The 26,370-nt window shown below is 37.0% G+C and overlaps 1 protein-coding gene across 2 annotated transcripts; it reads right to left on the minus strand.

The window, feature by feature from the left end:
- Positions 1 to 19,277: 19,277 nt before the first annotated feature.
- On the minus strand, positions 19,278 to 25,640 carry LOC107227031 (putative odorant receptor 92a). 2 transcript variants are annotated; one of them, XM_046743977.1, is made up of 6 exons: positions 25,244 to 25,640; positions 24,599 to 25,005; positions 22,623 to 22,722; positions 21,338 to 21,430; positions 21,068 to 21,226; positions 19,278 to 19,661 (listed from the first exon to the last, which is right to left on the minus strand). In XM_046743977.1, exons 1-6 carry the CDS (start codon positions 25,535 to 25,537, stop codon positions 19,596 to 19,598), a joined length of 1,119 nt encoding a protein of 372 aa, XP_046599933.1. In that variant the 5' UTR covers positions 25,538 to 25,640; the 3' UTR covers positions 19,278 to 19,595. The 2 variants fall into 2 exon arrangements, with proteins under 2 accessions (XP_046599933.1, XP_015523535.1); XM_015668049.2 differs by having other exon boundaries at positions 21,329 to 21,430.
- Positions 25,641 to 26,370: the final 730 nt, after the last annotated feature.

A 26,370-nucleotide genomic window follows, 5' to 3' on the forward strand; every position in this document is an offset into this window, starting at 1 on the left:
ATAACGAACAGGTGCGGAAAATGACCATGCACAAAAATATAAGGTGCTTGATCCATTACACATACCTTTGATATAGCTCGGATCAAATTGGTATTGTGTAATGGTGCACATATCCATCTATGGCCTGCGTCTATTGGACGCACGTTCATCTGTTACGCATCCCATAAACCACAGACTTTTTGCTTTCCACATGCTGAAACCTCCTATGTATTTGAGAAATGACACCTGCAAGAAATGCAATGCATTCAATTCAAAAGTTGAGGCCACGTTGTAACCTTATACTATAATTTTTCATGACAAAGTTTTATTATGAATAGCATTATGCAAGTGCAAAGATTAGTGCGATTATTTTCTAGATATTTGTATTTCTTTTCCGAATGTTTATTTGAGAGTTGCCAAAAGAGCAAACGTTTCTGCCTTTCTTTCAATTTCAGTTTCAATATTTTATTCATTCTCATCCAAACTATTTACGAGGCTGAAGTTAGTAGCATTGACGTAACGAAACATCAGAAAAAAGTCCATTGTTCTGCAATTCTCGAATGACTTTCAAAAAGTTAACTTTTCAAAATATCAAAATGTTTTGTTTATTATGGTTTACTAAATTTCGTACAATCCTAAATGTGCCAAGTAACGATGTTTCCTAAACATGCATCGTTACGGTAACGTTACTAACTTCAACCCAGCGCCGGCTTTCCAACGCACGTAAAAACAGCAGTTTACGTCATTTGAATACGATATTTTAATCCAATCGCTTTCCAACATAATTGCTGAATTTGCAATCGCAAATTATAATAGCCAGAAATTACGGAGGCTTCTTTTTACATTATAATTTACATCTCCAATTTGTCATCTGTTTTGTACATACTGTTTGTTATTCTGACTGTGTTCTTTCTTGTTTCGCCAACAGTGTTGGGTGGAAAGAATTTTCGGATAGACGATCTTATGCTGGGAAATTCATTATTTGACATTCGTAAATAAATTCCTCGCCTGATCAGCGACATCCTTGTGCGCCAGCTACGAATAACACCAAACTGCGCCCGTTGAAACGGCTGCTGCCATTGTGAAAACACGTGGCGTCATCACCTTCGAACCTATAAAGCAATATCATTTGCGAGAGCGGATGATGAAGGATGTGAATTAAATTTTCGTGAGTTGGTGAATGCGTCAATTGGAATGTGGAATATCATGAATGCGTTGGAAGACATTTTGCACGGTGAAAAATTTTTTTGCACGGAGACAATGTGTGTTCTTGCGCAGCCATCTCTAATAATAAATCGCGTCCCACGCCGAATGAAAGCCAACTTTGATTTTTAACTAATTAGTTCATTAGCATTCAAGTTCATTTAGCGCACATTTTAAAGTGTGGAAATCTCGCGCAGCTAATAGAGATTATGTGGGCAATGAAATTTTTTTCACGGTACGCAGATTTCCAATAATTAATGTAGCAATTGACAATGCTTTGGGAAAGTGATCGGTGAATGGCGACTGTGACAAATCGTCATGAGAACAGAACCCCAATTGGGTACTTAAAGAGCAAAAGTTTTACAGCTCGTGCTCTATTTCAAATAAGTTGACTCCCCTACCTTACAAACGAATATATTGCCACGGTACGATCTCCGTTACCAATAGAGTTCAATTATCTCGCGCATACGCGAGCGTTTGCTCAGCCTGCTATTGATTTTCACCATTTCTCATCGTTGTGCGGTAAGAATTGGAGAACAACTATTTCAAAATAAAAGGGAAGCTTCCCATTTCTGTTTGCCTTGCGTTTGCCACGCCGTCTCCTCACTGCTTTTCATTGATAGTAGAGGATTCTGACGCACGTAGTTGTAGTTGAATAATTTATATTTTCATCGGCTTACGTTGTATTAATTTTATAAGATTACCGTCACCAAATCTGTCTCAAGTGTGTAGGCATTAGGCGTATTCTCAATTTCTACGATTCTTCATAAACACAGATACTGTATGAAAAATAGAACAAATTCAATAAATTACTATAATAGTCTGTGTCCCGATAGCACTATTATGCTAATGAATATCTCAATATACTCAGCAGTAAGATAATCGCGCTGCATTCACGTGAGAATTGCAACGCGTGAGGCTTTCCATTTTCATATCATGTTGAAAAGTAGAAACTTAAATGGCACGATCGACAGCGAGCAAATCTAAATTTAAACACATCGCGATAAGTGTCAGGGCTCCACTCAACATAATACACATTTCATACTTCGTGTCATACATTATACTTTGTGAAACTTACAGGTGTCGGTGTTCAATATCCTTCCGCACAATGCACACGTGTGTAAATGTGGGCGAAGTTAGGGAAAGATAGTCTTAGATTCATGTCAGTTATAATGGTGGTACTGCGATATTTCACGAGCATTCCAAGATATCATTTTATTCATTTTCGTAAATCTTCCTCTCCAGTCCCGACATTTTTTCTTGATGAAGGCTGTAGCACGATAAGCATAGGTGTGCTGCCTTAGAGCGGATTTGGTAGATATCTTTACATCATGTAACAGAGAGTGTGACAAGTATACATAATATTAAACGTAAATAGCATATCGGAGTGTCCTCCAATGTAGGTGAAGAAATATTTACTTTGCTGCCTTTCAGATCGTCCAAATAAATAAGTCAAAACCCGTGCCATAGTGCAGGTCTGTATCTCAATTACCAGTGTTGCCTGTAATCATTGTTGTCAATCGTTTTTTTTCTCATTCAAATAAAATAGATTTTAGGAATTTCAGCAAGATAGTAAGACATTATCGTATTTATGTCTTCTGTTTTCGTCTTGTAGCATTTGGTCTATCATAACCGGAACAGGAATATCTGAAAATATTACATTTTTGCTATTTCGTACGGACAACTTCACTCAACTTTTAAAAAACATGTCACAATATGCTCGTGTTTTTCCAATCATGAATCTCTCAGATTGGTTTCAAAAGAATTCATATTGCGTCTCATTATCTGAGTCTGTCACTGAAAAATGACAATTGTATTGACGGAGTACGCAGAAAGAAACGGAAAAGTGAACATATATATTCTTTTCACCTTTCCTGTCAATAAAATCAGTTCTCAATGTTTCGTTTAAGTTTACGGCCCTTGCTACGTATGATAATTCTTTCTCAAAAATCGGTTAGTCCAGTTCGCAAAATATATTATTTTCGGTATTGCGATTTTTATTTGGTACTTTGCAACAAAACTTTTGTTCAAGTATGAATTGAAAGAACACAGCCTTCGTGACAATGGTACTGTACAGTAAATATATTGACGAAATCCGCTCCAAGGCAGTACATCCATGCTTAAACCACTAAGGCCTCTGAGAATCGATTATAAGCTTGCGAAATGAGCGTTGATGTGCACCATTGAACATAATTTTCAGACATGGTCAACTCTTTAGCGATGGGACAGATTGAGCAACGAAAACAAAGAGGACTTACAACTTGGCAAAAGTTACATGCACAATAAACTCAATGATTCGTAGTTTGAATTTAATACATTTGTATCCTTGTCATCCTGTTTAAATCGACATTGGAAGTTTTTGACAGATGATCTCACAATCAGCAGACACCAAAGTCATCTTGAAAGATTCCCGCTAAATAGCAATTGAGAAGAAAGTGAACGCTGGTATACCAACTCGAACCTATACTGCAGATCATACATTATAATTCGAACTCGTTGTAACTGTGACCACATAACTCTGACCCGCTCTGGATTAGGTCAAGAATCCACTTGGTGCCGGCGGTAGATAATCTACCATTGAAAGTATGCACAATATAGGCGTGGTAATGAATGAAAACGTATTTGTCACGTCGATGAAATTGGGCTAAGGCGATCGAAATTCTTCCCTTTGTCTGCGAGTGATGATCGATTTGTTAGTACCGAAACTATCATTAACTTATCCGGCATCGTCGTAAGTATTACCGTTCCGAACCTTTCCTTATGTATGTTGTTATCCGTTTAACGTATTTGTCACTGCCATACTTCCAATTGTTCGCAATGAGCATTAAGAATTATTAGAAAACGAAAGTTACTTAAGACTCAATATTTTATTCCAAGCTATGCGCGAGTCTTTCAACGAAATACTGTAATAGAATCGAATGTAGTGCAACGTAACGAAACGAGTTACACTTTATACTCTCTGCTACTGTAGCTCACGAGAAATTTACGAAAAACGGCCGAATATTTCCGAGCTGTTCCGATTTCAGCCGAAGGCCCAGATCACCCTTACATCGAGGTCGCGCGTTCTGTATCGTTGTGGTTGCGTGTAGTTGGTGATAGTTGTGTGAATCCCATCTTCCGAACGGATACGGACAGTGCCAATTATTTTTTGAAAATATTTGTGGTGGCTGGGCAACTAGATTTCGTCGCAATTACTTTGATGAAAGAAGTGTAAGTATTAACGGATTGCGAAAGTAATTTAAGAGCATATACCCCTACTGTAACACGTGTAGTTTTTGAGGTTAGGAATGTCACATCAAATACCGGCTTTCTAAAATCCAAAACAAATTCTGTCGATTATTGTACGAGTATCGAACGTTGAAGGCAGTATTGGTTTTTAAATATCGAAAAGCACATTGTCGTCTTAATTATTTATATGTCTGAAGGAAATGTTCGACGATTTGGTCGGTGACTTCGAACCCGAGTTCCAGGTAAGCGTCGTTACAACGACTTACAGTTTCATACTGAGAATGAGATGTATTGAATAATTTAGAGTTTTACCAAAAAAGTTACGTTGCAGGATTATGTATTTTGGAGTTCAGGTTCCCGAAAAATTGTAAATCCAAATACAAAAGCACGGCTCTGTTCGAGGCTGTCTCAGTGCCCTCTAAAAATGGGTAAAATACGAAATTATAAATCCTGTTGAAGTTTCTCAGTTTATATTCAATTTGTTTCGAATACCGCTAATTATCAGAAGGGATGAATAATTTTCAACATTTGATATTTTAAGGAGGGACGTAAATGAAATTTTTTACATATTTCGGTTTGTTATATTTTGCTTTTTTATTTACAAAAAGGTGTATGAAAGATTTTTCCAGCAATTTTCTCTATCGCGAACACACTAGGTCGTATAAAATATACGATACTTAGAGTTTCATTTGGGAAATCCTTAGCAGAGAAAACGTAAAAAATGCTGTTGTCTCATACGTGAATAAACTGAGCGATTGAAAGTACTGTATTAAGAAAAATTGAATGTGATTTTTTATTGTCATAATTTTACGTCTAATAAGTGCAATATGGATAAAATAATAACTGTGAAATCATTTGAAAGCTGTTTGTTTATTCGTCTACCCGGTGCCATGCGTGCGAGCAAACACGCGCTTGTGTTTACTACTAAACTATACCGCGCGCGGGTAAATATATACCTATATGCGCAGTATTATGTAGTAGTTTAACACCGGTGTGTAGGTGTGTGTTTGTGCGCGTGTGTGGTGTGGGTGCGGGTACTTCCATTTTTCGTTTATTGGTTTAGAAAGATCGCGTCGCGTTCAGACTGATTGTGAAACGTACAATACTTGATTTCGCTCTTTGCAAAGCTCTGTACCAATTTTTGTTATTCGAATCCATTACAGATTTCAATATGAAGACTTACATGCACTGTAATTCTTTCAACGTAAGATATAAAATTCTTACGATTTAATTCTAACAAGATACATCAACTCGGCATTTTCACAGTCACTATGCCAATTTTAGGTTTACAAGTCGAGATCTAATGTCCATTGTTACAGTTTCGCGCTACCCGCATATGCCATATTCACAGTAGAATCGAATATTTTTGTGAGTGCCTCGTGAGTCTTGCAATGTTTTTTCAACGTATACATATTACGTTTACTATACCAACTTGGATATGCGTTTGAAATACGCCCAACATATTATCAAGCAAGTGTAAAAACTATTGGACACGAGTTCAAAATTATAACATAATTCGTATACATTTACTAAACTGATCGTTCATACTCTTTGTCAATGTCTTATACCACGAGATTTTCTTGAAATCACCTGCTTGCCCTCTACATAGTTCATATGCGTAGCCAATTTCGACGTCTCTTAAGCTGGAATAACCACTTCATCAAAATCGAAAATGACCTATATGGGTATTTAGTGCTCTTTAGTTGCTAATTTGTTCCCCAAATTTTGATTTTGTTGCTCCAGTGATTTCGCCGAAATTGAGGGCGATGTCAAGTTTAAAAAAAGTTGGCAAAGCCAGGCAAACGGATGACGGAATATTAACGAAAAAAATATGAGAATTGGTTGCTAATTAGTTGCTCAAACAATACACTCATTTCGAACTGAAAGAATCAACCCCTGCTCCGGAAACCACCCCCAAGTCGTCACGTACAAACAATACGCTTGAAATGTAATTGAATGTACTGTACATTTTGTTTTCAACTAATAAATCACTGAATCACGTGAATATGTCGTATCACCGATTTTGTTGCTCAACCCCCAACACCCGAAACTCACCCCCATGCCAACGACGCTACACAGAAATGACAGAACGCGCGGATATAAAAATTCGTTAAAAATTGATTTCAGATCCGCGAATTAGTTGCTCTCGATGTACCGTATCACCGATTTTGTTGCTCAACCCCCAACACCCGAAACTCACCCCCATGCCAACGACGCTACACAGAAATGACAGAACGCGCGGATATAAAAATTCGTTAAAAATTGATTTCAGATCCGCGAATTAGTTGCTCTCGATGTACCGTATCACCGATTTTGTTGCTCAACCCCCAACACCCGAAACTCACCCCCATGCCAACGACGCTACGCAGAAATGACAGAACGCGCGGATATAAAAATTCGTTAAAAATTGATTTCAGATCCGCGAATTAGTTGCTCTCGATGTACCGTATCACCGATTTTGTTGCTCAACCCCCAACACCCGAAACTCACCCCCATGCCAACGACGGTCATCTTGGACATAATTCCAAGTCACCAATATAAATTACAAGTTCTGAGATTTTCAGAAATATGTGCGTTATTCCGTTATTGCATAAAAAAAAAAAAAACATTACAGGGTTACCTGAGACTGCATTACAATACGTGACCCATTTTTACTCGGCCTTGAATGATATTTGGATTTTCTTGTTTTTCATGACATATACAGTTATATAAATCTCATCTTTATCCAAGTTTCAGTTTATATTAATTATTTATTGTTAAAAAATCTTTTGTTTTGAGTGGAAATGATGCAAGGATATGTATACCTGCAATAAGTGGTAATTAAATCACAGGAATACATCTTCTGGCATTCTTGTTGCGTAAAATGAGACTTTTTTCAGATATTTGTATACGACATATTATATCAGTACCTCTTTGGGAAATTGATACGAGAGCGGAGGTGATAAGTTTGGAGGACAGGGATTTCGGATTCTTGGTCTCCTTTAGAAAATGCATAAAAATGGTATCTAATATGTTGAAACTGTTATGGGTAAAGTGTCGATCATGCGTTGCCCCCGTGTATGGGTGTTACCGTCCTCTAAAGGTGTAGAAAGACTACAAAATCCTCTACAAATGAACAAATGAGACTAGAGGTGAAATGAAATGCTGTTGAAATAATCGCGGAACAACCGACACATGTCATTAACATACCATAGACATAAACGCCTGTCAAGCCACGAGGAATTACATTGGGAGAATAAAATAATATTGGGCGTTCTACAGGCACTCAAAACTATTAAACTCGACACATTATTACAGCACGAATAGTTGGATTGGAAAGCCGAGTTGTAAAGTGGATAAGACTCGTGCGCGAGCTCATTCTCCGATCATGGCAATCTCATCAGCAGCGTTAACTTTGGACATTAGATATAGAGCCGAGCAACTTTGACACGTGAAACTCTAATTTTTATCAAGATAAGTTGACAAAGGGGTGATTTTAATGAATAAAGGGTGGAACGGCAGAATCCTAATAACAGCATATCAATGGAAAACGTGCGTTCCATCACTTTTCTGTACGTAGTTGGCATGGGGGTGAGTTTCGGGTGTTGGGGGTTGAGCAACAAAATCGGTGATACGGTACATCGAGAGCAACTAATTCGCGGATCTGAAATCAATTTTTAACGAATTTTTATATCCGCGCGTTCTGTCATTTCTGTGTAGCGTCGTTAGCATGGGGGTGAGTTTCGGGTGTTGGGGGTTGAGCAACAAAATCGGTGATACGGTACATCGAGAGCAACTAATTCGCGGATCTGAAATCAATTTTTAACGAATTTTTATATCCGCGCGTTCTGTCATTTCTGTGTAGCGTCGTTGGCATGGGGGTGAGTTTCGGGTGTTGGGGGTTGAGCAACAAAATCGGTGATACGACATATTCACGTGATTCAGTGATTTATTAGTTGAAAACAAAATGTACAGTACATTCAATTACATTTCAAGCGTATTGTTTGTACGTGACGACTTGGGGGTGGTTTCCGGAGTAGGGGTTGATTCTTTCAGTTCGAAATGAGTGTATTGTTTGAGCAACTAATTAGCAACCAATTCTCATATTTTTTTCGTTAATATTCCGTCATCCGTTTGCCTGGCTTTGCCAACTTTTTTTAAACTTGACATCGCCCTTAATTTCGGCGAAATCACTGGAGCAACAAAATCAAAATTTGGGGAACAAATTAGCAACTAAAGAGCACTAAATACCCGTATAGGTCATTTTCGATTTTGATAAAGTGGTTATTCCAGCTTAAGAGACGTCCAATTTCGTAAAAACGTGAGCAGTACGAACTGGTACGAACGATGCGTGGTGGAGCGCGGTTGCGTCGTGAGGTGTCTCTGCTATGAATGACCAAAATTATTCGATTATTTTTTCTTGATAAATTGAGTGTAATCGATTATTCCTCGAACTCGATTAATCGATCGGTTCGATTTCTGTTCTTCACATACGGTCTTTTTTACTCCTATGAACGACGCAATGCAACATCGATTTATGTAATTACGGTATCAATTATTATAGTCTTACTTACCAAGTACCTATTTCATATAATAAGTGAAAGATAAATGAATATTTGTACCTGAAATTTTGAAATATTTTCAATATAACTAGAATTTATCAAAAAGCCTTTATCTCTATTAATACTTGGTACCGACTGACATTTACAAAATTTCGTCTCTAAATACACGGTTTCAAAGAAGTACTATGGGTTAATTGATTAATTTTTACCTCTTCAATTGAGGCGCGCTCGATTAATTTTTTGGACTCGATTAATCGATGCATCAATTATCTTCAGCTCATTGTCAGTGGTTATCGCTAGTTCCTCGTTAATAGGTAAAAGGTTAAGGTTACTACGATATGTGTTTCACGCCACGTGTGTGACGCGAGATGTGTTCATTCAAATTTGGCTACTTAGAAACAGCATCAACTTAATATGACGCTGACAGAGATTATGTTACGACAAGCCTGAAAATAACTGAACTCCAAGTCGATTCACACGAGTCTTCATTTACGATTACCTCCAATTCCAAAGTTAAAATATAACCTTTCGCCGATTTATAATATTGCTGCAATTTATCAGTTGAACATTCTGCACCATGTGATCAAATTTGAGCTAACATTGATGGCATGATATTCGACCCACGCAGGTTGCAGTGAACATGTCCTCGTCATACCCGTCTGACGATAGTTATATATCTGTTTGTTCATGAATTTGTTCTTATCGGTGCAAGTTTACTCCATGCTGCATCCATGAATGTCAGCCAATCAAAATAAAGCAAGTTGAATTGCGCGCGCTGCTAGCAGGTTACTTCAAGAAAAGCTCTGGGTACACCACAATGTGTTAAATATGAAAGTCTTGGGCTTAATTCAATACTGTTTATTGGTGTTTTGATAATTCGTTTATTTTACAGCTAAAAATTTTCAACTACTACCATCGCATACACCTAAGTTGGATCCGATATCTTATAATTGACACGATTACTTATTATGTGCCAATGATAAAGATGATTACAATATACAGGCCAGTTCATGAATTCTTACCGTACAAACCAGTATGGAAAATTGGATAAGTCCGCTATTTGCATCATACCTTACGCTTTTATCCTCTAATCACCTAGAACACGATGTGGAAATGGCAGACGAATCAAATGTTTAATACCCGATTGTTGAGGAGGACTTAACGAACTGGCCCACATACAGGTATAATAGTGGAATAAATTTCTTGGTGAAACAAACTCGTTGTGACTCTGCGAATTCTCCGCTTCCTTGTTCAGTCGCCGAAAATAGTTAGTAGCGTTGCGATGTACGAGAAACTGGTTGACATTGCCTAGAAAAATCATTATTAAGAGATTGAGCGTGTTTGTGAAGGAGTGAGCACATTGTAGGTTCATCAAAAACGTACAGTTCCAAACATTTCCAGATTTAAAACCGGCAGTAGGCCGTCCAATTTGACTGCCAACGGCTGAGTGGCCTTTTGCATTATAAATAATGACGATTGGTGCATCGCAGGCGATTTTCCTACCTGAATGTATTCAGGCATTTTCTGCCGACGCTGATCCAGCTCTGTTCTGTACCTGCGGTACCAGACTAGTAAAAAGACTAGCACTGGCCCAGGCCCTGTATACCACCTTCGTTTGCTGACACTGACGGGAGCCAGCTTTGGTTCATGTTTATAAATCATCTCAATGAGGATCGCTGACGTACGATAGCGATCAGTTGAAATCTTACGAGCATTACAAAACTCAAATTTCGCCAAGCCTTACTAAAAACAATTGAACGAGAGAAACTGAAGTTAATTATCGATTCGGTTAAGTAATCTGCGGGCCAAGCGTACAAGAACAGCTGAACCAAGGCGAAGAACATGAGGATAGTCAACGAGGCCAAGTCGAATAATTCAAGGGACTTCCGCTTCTGTATTGCCATGAAATACAAAGAAACATTTGATCGGGTTATACAGATACGCAACTTTCGTTACCATATAAATTTTCAACCATGACAATTTATTCTCACATAAGTGAACGCGAGTCCTCCAAACACCACGACATCCAAGTTACTTGCCACTACCTGACAAGCCATACGACCCACCGTCGTCGACATTCTGCGTGCAAAGCTCAAAATTATACAAATGTTAACAAAATTCGTTTAACCTGTCCTCCCATCGGAGATTTACTTTGTCAGTGCGGTGCTCAACCTAAATATGACGCATAGTGATTCGGGTTGCCTTTTGCAGTTCGGCGAACAGACTGTACCACATGTACAGAAACTCACGGCATAATGTTTGAAAATGTATACAGTTTATCTATTCGGTTTAGGTTAGGTATTTCGGAAACTATCGGGATGCGACAGCCGATGACACCTCCGCTCAGAATCAGATCACCAAGGACCCATAACTTCACTGACTCATCGGAGTTATAGTTCAGAGAGCCATGGTCACAATTGAAGACAATTTTCAATTGTGTTCAAATACTCTTTTATTCTGCAGTTCAAAGGTCTCAAAAATCCGAAGTACAGACATGTCATATACAATCCTAAACACAGACCGCAATGTATCAAATTGCTTTCATTACACCGGCCCATAAAAAAAAAAGTGGTCTGTACTTTCTGTAACAGAAAGTTCGATATTTTCTATCAGAATAGGGCAGTAATACATCGTTCCACCGACGTGTAGTAAAAAATATATTACTCCAAGCAGAAAACCGTTCAATTGAGTAAGGGTTGTGGGATTATTTGAAAATTAACAATGAGGCGAAATCTATATTAAAAATCTTTTACAAAGTATGAGGAGTAGAGTGAAAATTTTAATTCATTTATAAATATGACTACACATGAGCCGTCATTATGTTTAAAATTCATTCATTCATCCATTCATTCATTCCAGGTGTATATAGTTAAAACGGTGTATATTGTTAAAATCAGTGTATATGGTTAAAAACAGTGTATTTTGTTAAAACGGGTGGATATCGTTGAAATTATAAAGTATTGTCAATAACGGTTTTTTGTCGAGGCACTATATTTGTTTATTGCACTTTTAATGTTCCTCGTTTTATCGTCTCTTTTTAAATTTGCTTGGCTTTTCGAGTGTTTTAATTTTCAATTTAACAGGTATGTCCTCGTAGATTAGATTTCCTTTATTCTCAGTTAGTCGACTATTTCAGAGAGGAACACCTCCGCACCTCCTTCCTTCTGGAGAGACGTAGACCAAGCCCCCCAATTTCAAATTTGTGACCAGGTTCCCCACTCCCTGGGTCTAACCTAATCCACTCGTGCCGTGTTCATCGCGCGGTTATATTTGAATCATTACATTTGCCTCCCTTTTGTGATGGTTAGGTTTATCATAATTATCACAAACACCAGTTATTGTCATTGTTCATTATCCATACTCAAATTTATTATATAATTATCGATAACTGCTTCATGTCCACCGTTCTCTGCACATACTTCACTTGTAGAAACTAATTAACAATCTTCTGGTTTTCCGTTATTCCGATTATTACAATCTCGTCCACTTAATAAAAAAATTAAATCTAACTCACAAAATATGCTTGTCATTGTTCTATGTCGAGTCCAAAGGAGAGGATGAAATCAATTTCATTGAGATTCATACGAGTTAAATACATTATTATATATATATTTTTTTTTTTTTTTGAATATCAATAAACTTAAATGTGTATAAATTGCTTTCAAAATTGATTCAGGAAACTAGGAAGTTTGATACTTCCGTAAATTTAATCTATTATATGTACCTTTGACATCATTTAAATTTTCTGGATTACATAACACGAACGCATTCTTTCCAATCATTTTTGTAATCTTATATGGTCCATGATATATGTGAAAAAACTTATGAGTTACTCTATCAGCTGCATTAGAGGGTAGTGGTACTTTCAATAAAACTAGACCATTCACATCACTTTTTGTTGCTTGCGTCGATAACGAAAGTTCTTTAACAATCTTTCCATAGCTATCATATCTTCAGTTTCTTTGTCTACTAACTCTCGCAAAGCTAAAGGAATTGGATGAATTTTTCGTACAATTGGATTTGGTTTAGTTACTTTGATTTCATGTTGAGATACTTGAGTACATCCGGGTTTATTCGAAAACAAGACTTGATACTTTTTACGAAGTGCACAGACAGTTTCAATCTGTACATTACTGAGTGTCGTTAGACTATGCACGAAGTTTGAAGACTCTTTAAAAAAATTATGATCCTCTCCATGTATTAAAAATCTTTCGTCTTTCTTTAAATTTTGAGATCTTTCTTCCTCATTTGTTTCTTCTAGTTGTTTATGACTACTATTTATTTCAATGGCTTTAACTAACTTAACAAAATCATTTTCACGAGGTAAATTATTTTTATACATTTCACAATTGAGATGCTGTGTATCAACATCATTATCATTAACAATATTATTTTCATCAACTATCAATTCAATTTCATTTTCTAAATGGCAGTGTGGTTGTTCATTATGAATCAACACATCAACTCCACAATTTTCTTCACCAATAACAAGTTTATCATTTTCATCACTTAAATCTAAATTAACATTTTGCATATTTATTATTTCAATTAAAGTTACTTCATTATTTGTAGAGGATACCAATTTATCTAAAGGTTCCAAATCAAACAACACCGTTGGTATACCGATATGAACACCGTTGACTTCCAACATACGATCTTTGTAATTTATTATCACTTCGTTTTTCAATAACCAATCATTACCAAGTATTATACGATTAGATAAATGTGGAATAACAAGACATGAATATTCTATAACTTGATTTGCCAGATGCAATTGTAAGAAAACTTGTTTTTTAACAGTTATAGTTTTTCGTCCAATAGCTGGGATTACCATTACTTTACTAACCGGGAGAATATCTAAATTTATTATTGTCATTAATCGATTGAAAAATTCTTCGGATATACATGTCACCTGACTACCAGTATCAAGAAGTGCATGTATTCTAATCCCCAAAACAGTAACTAAGATATGTGGACATCTTGGTACAGTTAATCTTGAATTTTTTTGGACATTTTTTCCAGTACCAGTTACATCATAAGATAGGTCCGCAATATAATCAAAAGGGTCACGACACGTTATTGGACCTTGATTCAACGCGCCGATAGTCAGTTTAAATTTTGTTGTTGGTCATTACTATTGTTATTATTATAATTCCCTGTTGGTAAATGATATCCATTCGACCTTTGATTTTGTCCAAAGTAAGTAGGTGGCGGATAACTTGTGTTGGGTAAACAAACACTTACAGCTGTTGGTATAGTATTTTGAAAATTTGGATTCGTAGATACCCCGTTATGTTGACTTATCTGTTGATATTTCGGTTGTGCGTTAATGTGACCTGGTTTATTGATTTCGCTGGTATTATAAGAATTGTTGTTATAAGACTGTGAATTTCGAGGTTTTTCACGTTCTCTTTCTTCATAAGTTAAATCTAGCTGAGCTAACGCGGCTTCAACTCTATTATTATCGGAAAAATCAATTGCCACTAACGCTTCCCTCACTTTAATCGGCATTTGTCGAATAATACTATAATTTATTTCATAATCCGACAACTTGGGTTCAAAATACTGAGCTTCCTTAGTTTGTTTTAAAAAATACGTTTGCAAATTATTTTCACTCCCTTTGAATTTGCGCATCGACCAACGATTTTTTTCCCTGATTCTTATAGCTACGGAATAAAATTCTTTCAAAAATGCAGTTTTAAAACATTCGTAATCGTTAAACCTACTTTTTTTTCCATCAAACCAAGTCTTAGCTCTACCATCTAATGCACCATGAATAACTAATATTTTTTGTTCAGTCGGTACGTGTTTCACATCGAAATATCTTTCTAAATCGTTTAAAAATTCTCTAGGATTCGTGTTATCCTCCCCAGAAAATTTAGGTACTTTTATCTCTATTTGAAATGATTGCAATCGGTTTATCAAACCTCCTACTAACCTTCTTTCAATATTTTGACTTTGTTGAATTGGTTCTACTGCCGACAATCTTTTTACCAATTGACGTTGTCTATCATTTTCCTCCGTCAAACGTCGAATTTCTGCCATCATCGCGTCCTGCTGCTGCTTATCACGCAGACTTGTCCAATTCTTTTTATTGGTTAGCCAATTGTTGTCGTTCTAGTCTCAATTTGTTCAAATCATCACCTCCTTCACCTCCAGTCGCATTGTCTTCACAGTCAGAATTTGAATTTGTCGAACCAGGTGCCATGTTTTTATACTGAATATTTCGGCCGCTACGTGTAGTTTTCGGTCTAGAAACTGGAGTTCGTTTTACTCTACCCATGCAATTAATTGAAAATTCTAAATTCTATCTTAACCTCTTAATCATTCACACTTTTTCCTAGCTTTCGAGCCTTCGCGTTGGACGCCAATTTATAAGATTATTTGAAAATTAACAATGAGGCGAAATCTATATTAAAAATCTTTTACAAAGTATGAGGAGTAGAGTGAAAATTTTAATTCATTTATAAAAATGACTACACATGAGCCGTCATTATGTTTAAAATTCATTCATTCATCCATTCATTCATTCCAGGTGTATATAGTTAAAACGGTGTATATTGTTAAAATCGGTGTATATGGTTAAAAACAGTGTATTTTGTTAAAATGGGTGGATATCGTTGAAATTATAAAGTATTGTCAATAACGGTTTTTCGTCGAGGCACTATATTTGTTTATTGCACTTTTAATGTTCTTCGTTTTATCGTCTCTTTTTAAATTTGCTGGGCTTTTCGAGTGTTTTAATTTTTAATTTAACAGGTATGTCCTCGTAGTTTAGATTTCCTTTATTCTCAGTTAGTCGACTATTTCAGAGAGGAACACCTCCGCACCTCCTTCCTCCTGGAGAGACGTGGACCAAGCCCCCCAATTTCAAATTTGTGACCAGGTTCCCCACTCCCTGGGTCTAACCTAATCCACTCGTGCCGTGTGCATCGCGCGGTTATATTTGAATCATTACAGGGTATTTGCCTGACACATGTCATGGAAATACGATGCTTGTGATTGAAATGAATCGGTGATTAAATTTTTCCATATTCACCATTAAAATGAATCAAAAGTAAGTCATTTTGAAGTTAGTAATAATTTTGGTTTAATTTTGAGTCTCCAAAAATATTCGTCGATCCGTTTTAATTTGAATTTCGTTCACATTGATTCAAAAGGGTGGGGACCGCGAGGGAATTTTAGTTGACGAGGGTTCGCTAGGTGACTGATCGGCCAAATAGGCCTCCCGCCTTCAACATAGTCATCCATTTATTTTAAAATATCGTCTGTGGCGAGGATGTTTTTCTACAAAGTAAAATAATGAAAAATCAAGCTTACATGGAGGCATTCAGGTAAACGTTTTATCATTGGTTCGCAAATTTTCGAAGTTGTTATAGCAATGTGACAGAATCATAGACATACGTCTCGTCTTAAATTACCTCTGAGACAACGTGTCGAAATTTTTATAGCAATAGAGCATTTACTGACAGTGAACTCTCTTGTCCGAGCGACAAAAAGATTATCCTCACGACTCAGCGGTTTACTGTCGCTGAGTTATCGTCATGCCGAGGGCCGGCTGGCTCGAACACTTGGTTCCATTACAGCAATGAAAATGCATAATTACTGATGTACTTCGCGGTAAGATAATTGCGCTGCGTTTACGTGGCGACTGGTGAGAACTACAGCGTGTAACACTTTATATTTTCATACGTGAATTGAAAGTCAACATTTTTTCGAAACACTCGATTTACTTCATATTTAATGACCATTTCCGACCGTGAACAAGCAACTGAAATGAAATATTTATCAAATAAACTGTCGATCATATAGCGGGTGAAACCGGTGACTAGCACTGACTTGAGTGACGAGTTCACCTACGGATGGCGGTCGGTACTTTACCGCAAAGGACTGGAAATGAGTTGTAGATAAAGATAGGTTACCGATTTAATCCATTAGTTTTAAATTCGTCAACTGAATTCCTCACTTTATATTTTAATAGCGCACGTTTTTATGTAAGAGCTTGAATTATTCATGCGAATCGCCCGTGAGAATGTATACTTTATCAACGAACGATAACTTACCTACATTGTTACAGTCGGTAATTTATTGACCGAAGGTACCATCTCCCTTCGACCATCAAGTACATAATTAGGGATTCGTTTTGCCGCCTTACTGCTGTTTTTGATTCAACGTATGGACCTTTCTACTGAACTGAATACCGGACAACGATCACGATGATGCGAATTGCGATAAATAATCTTGAGGATATGCTATAATACGATCAGACTACCTAGATTTTTTTACCCCAACCATGTAACTGTGGTTTAATGTACAAAAGCATCCGGAATCTATTTGACTTATGTATTTTAAGGGGTGACGCTGTAAAATTGTCGTGTCGATGTCATCCCGGTATTATCTTTGACATCTATTTGATAATTTTATGTCGAAACATATGGAATATTAAACACGTTCAGGTATATGCAATATGGAATATTTCCGATTTATTCTTTCAGTTATAATTTGTACCATTACGAGATTACGCAATTGACTCTTAAGAAATGCATTATTTTCGAAGAACAGCGAGCAAACTTCTTTAATATTTTAAAACTGCCTAGGTGCAGAATAACTTCAAATTTTGCGACAAATAATACTTTACCGTTGATTTTATACTTCCAATTTGTTAAGTATATGGCTCAAAAGTTCTTTCGAATTATTTGCTAGGAGCGTGGTTTTGCGGAGAAGTCACGGCATTTCCCGAAAACTTATCAGAAAATGACTCACGAAAACTGTTGAATATCGTACTCAAAATCAACCTGCCATCACGTTACATATCATTACATCGTTTGTTGCTAAACTCCCATAACCACTACCCATCTCAGATATCATCGGTTGGGCAATTATTAAATTTCTAAGTTACAACTTAGATTCAGAAACGCCGAACTCGAGTATTGTTACTGAAACTACAATTAAACAATTTTTCGATCGAATAAGACCTTGTTAGAACTAAACGCTGAGAATTGATCGAAAGACCTTTTTATTTGATAATAAATGTGTGTTTAAATTAAAGTGTTGCGTAAAGGGAGTTATTTCAATCACACATAGTGATAGTTGGAACGACCCGAAGTAATCGAATTCAAAGATATTGACAAATGTATTGAAAAACTAACCAGATGCTTCATACAAAGCTTGCCGTAGAACTATCAACATGATAGAGAGACCTCAACTACCTTGACTGACATTGAGTTAGTCACGCATATTGACTGTTTCCATGTTGTGACGCGAAGTCGCAATTTTGAGTATATTGAAGTCCGCTTACCCCGGAAAGAGGGGGACTGACAAGGGTAGCCACCTCTGACCGGCGACATTCGTCAGTCAGATCATAACACTTATAAGCGAAGTGCGAAAGTTCGAGTACTCGAAAAGTCAAGTGCCATCAGAAATCAAGTGAGTGTGTGTGAAGCGTGCTAGTTACAAATCGAACAATTAAAACCTGTGACAAAACTGTGGAGTTTCGGTGATCCATTTAAAAACAAGGTAATAAACGCTCAAAAATTCATAGCATATATCGTACTGTATTGCAATTTAGTCGTTCCTTTTTTACTCCTCCTTTGCACATCCCTTGAGCTGTCTTGTCACGAACAGCTCGTTCGATAGCCGTGCACCAGTCTCGAACACACGACCCTCGGGAACTCGGAGCTAGATGGCCAAAAAATCTCCTAGATTAGTTCGGGGCTATGTAAGTGAATTCATACTCCACCTGGTGCCCAATGAATTCGATGGCAGAGATAAAGTGATGTTTTGTGCCGGCAAGTCGAGTTTTCCGGCACATATCAATCGGCCCGTTTGTACCCCTGGACGCCTTCGAGTATTGCCTTCTCGATAGCGAACGGAATGTTTTCGTCACGATGTATTATGAGACGACTCAGGCAAGCCTGCCATATTTTATACATCTGGCTCTTTCTATAACGGATAAACGATTGAGGGCACTGAATAAACTGATTTCTATAAAAACAGAGAATACCGTGGAACAAGCCATATCATAAGTACATTGTATTACTTTGTGACTTTCGTAATGATATACCATTTTTTACCTAATATAACGCGTTGAGATAAAGGCATTTCTTAGATCGGAATCATGTGATTGATACGGTTCTGCTTCAGGCCAACTTAGACAGAAACTGATGACAGAAATACAAATACACCTATAAGGGCTTTGAGAGCAACTTCCAGAGTAGCTCAACGATAGTGTTGATTCCTCGGAATAAAGAAATCCTCGATTCACAAAAATTTTAATTTATATGTAAAGGTGGTAGATGATACAGTACTTTCTCTGTTGCGTGTATCAAACAGAGGCAAATATGTAGTCACTAATATGTTTATTTATGGTTGATTATCCATATAATAATATACACTGATCTTACGACTTGTGGGCCACTCCGTTACATATGTTCCGTCTACCAATACTGGCAACTTCTTAACCATATTACATAGTACTATAGTCCCAAGCCTCTGACACTCTCTAAGTTGTCTTGTGAGCTGATTTCTTATTCGATTTCATTCTGTGAAAGTGTAGCACAGGATACATATTATATTTTTCAAATTACAAACTACGGCACAATTATGTCACCGCAAACTATTGGATCTGATGACTCCGCTTATGTATTAAGATGTGTTCGCCATAGTCGTCGCTCGTAGCGTGGTGAAATAGGAAAACGATGTTGACAAGAACTGAAAGCAGAATAATAAAATCGATATAAGTAGTAAACGTCTATACTAAGAAAAGTGCATATATTAATGTAAATTGCTAAAACCATACAACCCCCGCCAAAATTACTATATGATCCACTTATTGCCTGCCGTGTTACAGTATCTTTAAAATCGTCTTAATCTACACATGCAAGTTAGGCACCCTCTGCTAAAGCATACCTGGTTTGGGCCTAATTAGGTTGGGATTAGCTAACCTGACCTTGACTAAATCTGACCTACGTACTCGCTCGTTATAAGCCTAAGAGCTATTGTATGTACGCCTCTTCCCCTTCCGATAGCGCAAAGGCCTCCACTCTGAAGCGCGATCAAGTGTCGGAACCAACATTTTCAATGAAATTTATCCCATTGGAATAGTTATATCTATGAAAGCGTCAAGTTAGAATGAAATTTGTTTTTTGTTCATTTGTTGACAAACAAAAAAAGAGGTACCATTTTTCAGTCAGATTTTAAGATATTATCGATCTTTAATTGTAGTAAAATTGCAACGATACCCGAAAATCACCTGATTATCAACTTCGACTGACATCAAGCTACGTTGATTAATATTCGTGTCAGTGATAAAATGAAATTAGTCGCCATGATGGGACGGAGCGTTCAATTTTTTGTTTCTAAGTATTTACACTAATACTGTTGCTTATACCATTCCGTCGTTTACAGAGAGTAGCGCGCCGTAAAACGCGTAGAGAAAAGCACGCTGCAATGTCACAACACGGTAGTCAGAACACTTCAATTCCTTCGAATACCACCCTTATCCCGCCGTCGCAAACTAGGGTTTATAACTACGAGTAATGTGTTACTAGTACCGCAGCTAGTCACCAGATGCCGAAGGAGTACTCGGCATTCGCACGACAAAGGTATCACATGAACTCACGATAACTTATGGCCACTTAAACCTTCGTAATCGGATAAAATATCATTTCGTCGTGAATTATTATTATGGAAATCTACCTACAGACATTACAGACTATTACTCCGCATTAGTTTTGTATTATCACTAAATAATGTCCAATAAAACCTACGAAACATAGCGCGCTACTCTTACTTCGCACGATACGTTCTAACCAACTCTCGCAACGGGCATTAGCATAAGAGTGGACCATTGTAATAGTCTGAAAAGCAAGCTACTAATGGCGCTTCAGTGTATCGAACTGTAAGTATTATACATTTTGATCACCTGTCCAAGATACAAAGTGTATTGATTAATGTAATTTGTTTCCACTTCCTTGATGAACCATAATTCTGACATTGAATTTCTAGCACTGATTGTAAGAAAGACTCCTGAACTTTTAGGTTTCTCTTGATTCAGCGCTCTTGAAATATCTTGTTCTGCACTGACAGTTGTGCAAAAGTATTTATAAACTCCTTACCGATTTATAAAAGTCCAGAGATAGCATTGGAATAAATCCACTGACAGAAATCGATGCTGGTTTCCGGGCTCTCTGCATGACGATAAAGAGGAGATTCGTCATTTCGGGCTTTTGGCCTGTCCATCTTGCACTGTATGCGGAGTAGCCGACGTCTTCACTCTGCCGTATGTGAAACATTTTCACTCAAGATTAACGTTTACAGATGTATCATTGGAATTTAATGCCTCAACATTTTAACGTTCAAAACTCATCTGCACTGACAATTTTTACCAAATGTTCAGCTGGCCAAGCGTACGTGAAGAGTTCCAGAGCACCAACCATTACGAAACTAACGAATCGTGCCTTGACCATCGCTGTTACATCCTGCCAGTAGAAATTGTAAGTTATTCTCAACAAGTGAAGAGATTATAAAATAATATATTTTTTTAGGAAATATCGAACTCTCCCCACTCATCGTTGCCGTCTATTAATATTCTCATAAGTTTTCTCATCCCTCTTCCGAGTAGAACATTTGTCGAGATGACATCTGTAACCTAACAAATTGAAGCCATCATAATGTCAACAAATGAACAATTTAACTCATGATCAAAAAAAAATCAACAAGCTGGTATCTAAATTATAATAAGCCTAAGATAGAAGCTTCGTCAAGCTCATGTCTTCGAATGCTGTCGGAAACGTCAAGATCGAGACAAAGTCAAAACAAAAAGGTAACGGAAAAACTAACTATGTTAATCATCGATTCAATTACGAAAATTTCACATTTGTTCTTGAATATTTTTTGATGACTACAAGTTAATTTACAATCAACAGTGCATAAGTTAACAACAGTCAAGTTATCACACAGTCAACATACTCGTACACTGTTGACTGATAATTAGCAACCGTGTGGACATTCGTGAACGTCTCGTTAACTGTTGGATTCAAATATGCGATTTTTATCGGTCTCTGATTACAGTTTGACCTTTCAATAGATCTGGATAGGGATGAAAGGAGATGATTTTTCTACCAATTTGTGTTCCCCACTATGTACACACGGGGACATTGATTCTGAAACAGCTAATTTTTCTCCCTAGCCAGTTACGTTGGCAATGGAGAAAATTTAGCTGTCTCAGAATCAATTTCCGCATACGTATAACCTCCGCACTCGCCGGCAACATTTTTGTACTTACCTCTTAATAGTGCCGATCGGTCTTATGCTTCGGAATACGAATGAAAAAAAGTTGCGGCTAATGGAACTATTGAGAAGTAGATATACGAAGTCCGAACTCACGGTTAATCCTTTGAGAAGTTGGAGAAACAATTGGTGCAAAAAAAAAAAAAAAAAAAACTGGTGAAGCAAAACTTTTTATTGAGACAGTGACTATTGAGAGTTCGGACTGTAGTTGACTTCATTTTCTGCTGGCAATAAGTAAAATATGAGTCCGCTGTGTGTTATTACTTGGGTTATTTTGTCTATTCGAATTTTATACTATGATGCGTGCGAAATTATACCGCGTGTATACCAATCCAGTATGATGCGATGCTAGCAGAGTTCAGAGCTGCCGGGAAAATTTACCTGAAGCAACTGTATGCCACCACAAATTGTCCCTATGGCCGTACTGATTCCAACACCGCTGACAACAAAACGTGTGAGTAAATTTACATCTTCTGCGAATCTGAAAAACATCGAAATCGCTTATTTGTCACAGTATTTGACTGATATTTTTTCCAATAATATCATTTCAAGTCGTATGAATATTTTCGTCCATTAGTCTATTCGTATAGCTATATTCAAACTCAAGTGCGATGTCATGTAGGACTCGTTAGTCTCGTTCGCCTCGTTATTTTGTTTTGATTTAAATTTTTTTTATGCATTCTAATACCAAAAACCGAGATACATGAATGACGAAAAAAATTTGGAATTAATATTTTCGATTTTAGAGTGAAATTTAAAATTTGGCTCACGCGCTCTTGTTCTAGTGACTAAATCTCCAAAAGTAATTAAGGTAACAGAACAAAGACGTATTCAAAAAGGAGTGGCATACGCTTCAAACTAACGTGACACAATTTTTTATTTCAACCATTTGGCTATGAATTTCATTGTATGAATTTGACCTTTATTTTTGCCATCAACTGCCTATCTCAAAATTCTAGATAAATACGATTGTATTCATTTACTAATTATTCATTAACTTACCGATCTTCAGAACGGACCTACGACGGAATTTCTTTGAAAAAATTCAATCTTCTTGCCTTTCGATGACACGCGTCATTGTGTAGGATTCTTTTTCAAATTATCGTTCAACAAGTATTGAAAGTTATACTTCATACTTCATCTGGTATTTTTACATGTCGAAAATACAAATTTTTCTTTTGAATGCGAAGAAATATTCACAAAAATCTTATTTTGTTGAAATGTCGGCAGTGCGTCGCATTGTCATCGTAGAATCCGGAATATTCAATATCGTCCTGAATATTTTGCTCAAACTTTGTTTATTCCCGACTCAACCATAAAGTTAATCTTTTTAACCTGAAAAGTCCGACGAGAATGGCATATTTTTCTCTCGTAACTGTTTTCCCTCATTTGGGGGAATAAAAGTGGCAATTTTTTCCGCAAATCTGAAATTTGGAAAAGAAGTATCCCTTTTCTCGAAAATCTCATTTTTCCCGCAAAATGCCAATACAGTAGAATATGTTACAAATTGATGTGTAGCCTCTGAACTTTCTTAGGTATGTGGCATTTGGTAGGACTAATTTTGCGAATCCAACGAGAATGTGTAACAAGAAGGGAGAAACGCATGCTATTCGACTCACTCTAACGTGATTCGCCGGTGCGGTTTTACAGTTGGTGCTTGTGCTACAGCGTGTGAGCGAGCACGGCGAACACCAACGTTTTCATAACGTTTGAAAAGAGAGAGAGAAAGCCATTTAAAAAATTGGTGGGTTATTTTACAATCAGTAAACGAATACAGCTAAATTTTTTTTAAAATTTTAAAATTGGCAGACGTTGGCGAAAAGTAAGGTCAAAAAATTCGACTAACCAAACTCACAGCCAAATAATTGCAAGAAAAACATTTCATTACATCAGTTTGAAGAGTATCTCACGCCATTTTCCTATACTTATTTGTTTGTTTAGTTATTTTCATTACTTTTGACGGTACAACCACTAGAACAAAAACATGTATGCCAAATTTGAAATTTGAAATTTGTAATTATATTCTAAAATCAAAAGCTTAGATAAGAAATTTTTTTTATCAAAGGCGTATCCTTTTTTCTTAGTAGAAAATATTTTTAAAAATTTAGGTAAATTAAAACTGGTTTAACGTGGAATGACTCATATGCGAGACTGATTAAAAGAAAAAATTATGTTTTCAAATACCATCAAATATACACGGGCATATATTTTTCTTGGTGATATCGTTAAAACTGCCTCTGAACTCTCAATAAACGACCGTCAGAAATACTTTTTGGCTTATGGATTCATTTCCTTTTTTTGACACAGCACCAAACCTGATCGAAATGCAAAAACAAAAAGTAACCTACATGACTCACCGTAACACATTTTGATGTTTCCTGACACATGCGTGAATTTGTGCTACATCGGAAACCTTCCGCAGTTCCTCCGATAAAAGTTCGAAACGAGCACCGGTGAACCAGATGAGAGTTGAAAATTGAGCATCTATTGATACGAAAAGCGCAGTCTGGACAATAGCTAATATTTGAAAAGCGCGTATCATGTTTTTCAGCAAATCTGTTTCGACTTTGAAAGGATATGTCGCGTGCGTTGGGTATGGCTGGGGAAGAAATATAGGCACACTGCTGAAGCCAAAGATTGTAGATACGATGCAGAACAACATGAAGTAATGAACCGAAATACACCTGTCTACGTAATGCTGCAGGAGTTGCCGTTCCCGCCGACTCGCTGTTGCCACAAAGTGTTCCAATTCCGCAACACACGCCTGTATGAAATGGGAAAATTATATACGTATCTGAATTTACGACTCATATTGACAAAGATCAAAAATAACTAGCCCGAAATCATGTTGAAATCATGACAATCAGTTCGGACTTGTATACAGGTATAATTGTAGAAGTGCAATTAGATTGGCATGGACGACTTTTTAGACGTTGACGAACAGAGGAGTTTACTATACACGTGGAATTCCCGCAGCTTATATGTATACAATTTTCACGAACCTGTAGTTTTTGTTCGTTGTATTTGCATAGGAACAATTTTACGGTCGTCGTACAAATCGGACACAATTCGGCCATGTTCAACATGATGTTATTCACGTCATCGCGATTCAAATAAAGATCGTACATTATTGGTAAACTGAATGATAATGAAATGCAGAGGGCAATCCACCAGTAGACTTTGTGTAGAATTATTTCCAAACTTGAGGCACTGGTTGAAGGTGCCAAACAAGCACTTAGTCGGGTGCACATCATAGTGAATCTTACTGCTGTTTCAAGCTTTACTTTTCCAAACATAGTCGAATCACGTAGTCTCCTCTTGCGCAGTTAGGCACCGACCACTTGGAGAAAAGATGATCTTTGCCAAGTCTCCGTCCAACTGAACAAAACTTGCACCATATCCGAGTTCTCACTCGAACTGATGACAAGCATATTGTATCCAACGATTGCGATGATAAATCGATTTCCCTTGTATGTCCTTGTCTTCACACTTCGCATTTCATCGGACGTTGAAATTTAATCGCTACATGAACGTACCAGTGAAAAGTTCACGCGGGTAAGGACGATCAGCGAACAGTAAAGTTTCAGAAATAATTAACTCTGGCAACACTACAGTACAACAACTAGCTTGAATGTTTGAGATATCGCATCAAATTATTTAAACTTAACTACCACAGCTTGCTACAAATAGACGCCGAGTTCCGTATAATTGGACAAACGGAGACGTCAAAGTGAGATCTGAGTAACGTCACGTTCAAATGAATGGAGGATTATTTCGGGTTACATTTGTATGCTAAAACGACATCCATAGCCCGTTAGAATATTTCGCTGTTGTGAATCGCGCGATATGAAAACGACGTTTTTTTAACGTTTTGAAAGGACATAAATTTTTCATAAAAATCATAAATTTTTTAAATACGTCCTGGAAAGATGCGTCAAGAGACCATTTAAGCGTAACGGATATGTAAGTTGCTGATTTTCATTTTTTTTTTTTTTTCATAATGAATGAAATTCGATAATCGGTCAGATTTTTTTCGTTTATTCAAACGACTTACATTGTACATGAATTCTTTTTGAATGTTTTACTTTTTCTTTTCTTATCATGTTTTCGGCCGTGCAACATGATGCCT

This window comes from Neodiprion lecontei, chromosome 6 (assembly GCF_021901455.1).
Source record: "Neodiprion lecontei isolate iyNeoLeco1 chromosome 6, iyNeoLeco1.1, whole genome shotgun sequence".
In the NCBI taxonomy this organism is placed as follows: Eukaryota; Metazoa; Arthropoda; class Insecta; order Hymenoptera; family Diprionidae; genus Neodiprion; species Neodiprion lecontei.

Bases quoted from the DNA above. Each gene is read 5' to 3' on its own strand.
- LOC107227031 (XM_015668049.2), bottom strand. From the start codon at position 25,537: ATGTTTGGAAAAGTAAAGCTTGAAACAGCAGTAAGATTCACTATGATG. The intron at 25,006-25,243 runs GTTCGTGAAAAT...CATTTCATACAG, and splicing joins ACAACGAACAAAAACTACAG to GCGTGTGTTGCGGAATTGGA. The intron at 21,227-21,328 runs GTCAGTGCAGAT...CACATACGGCAG, and splicing joins CTGAACATTTGGTAAAAATT to AGTGAAGACGTCGGCTACTC.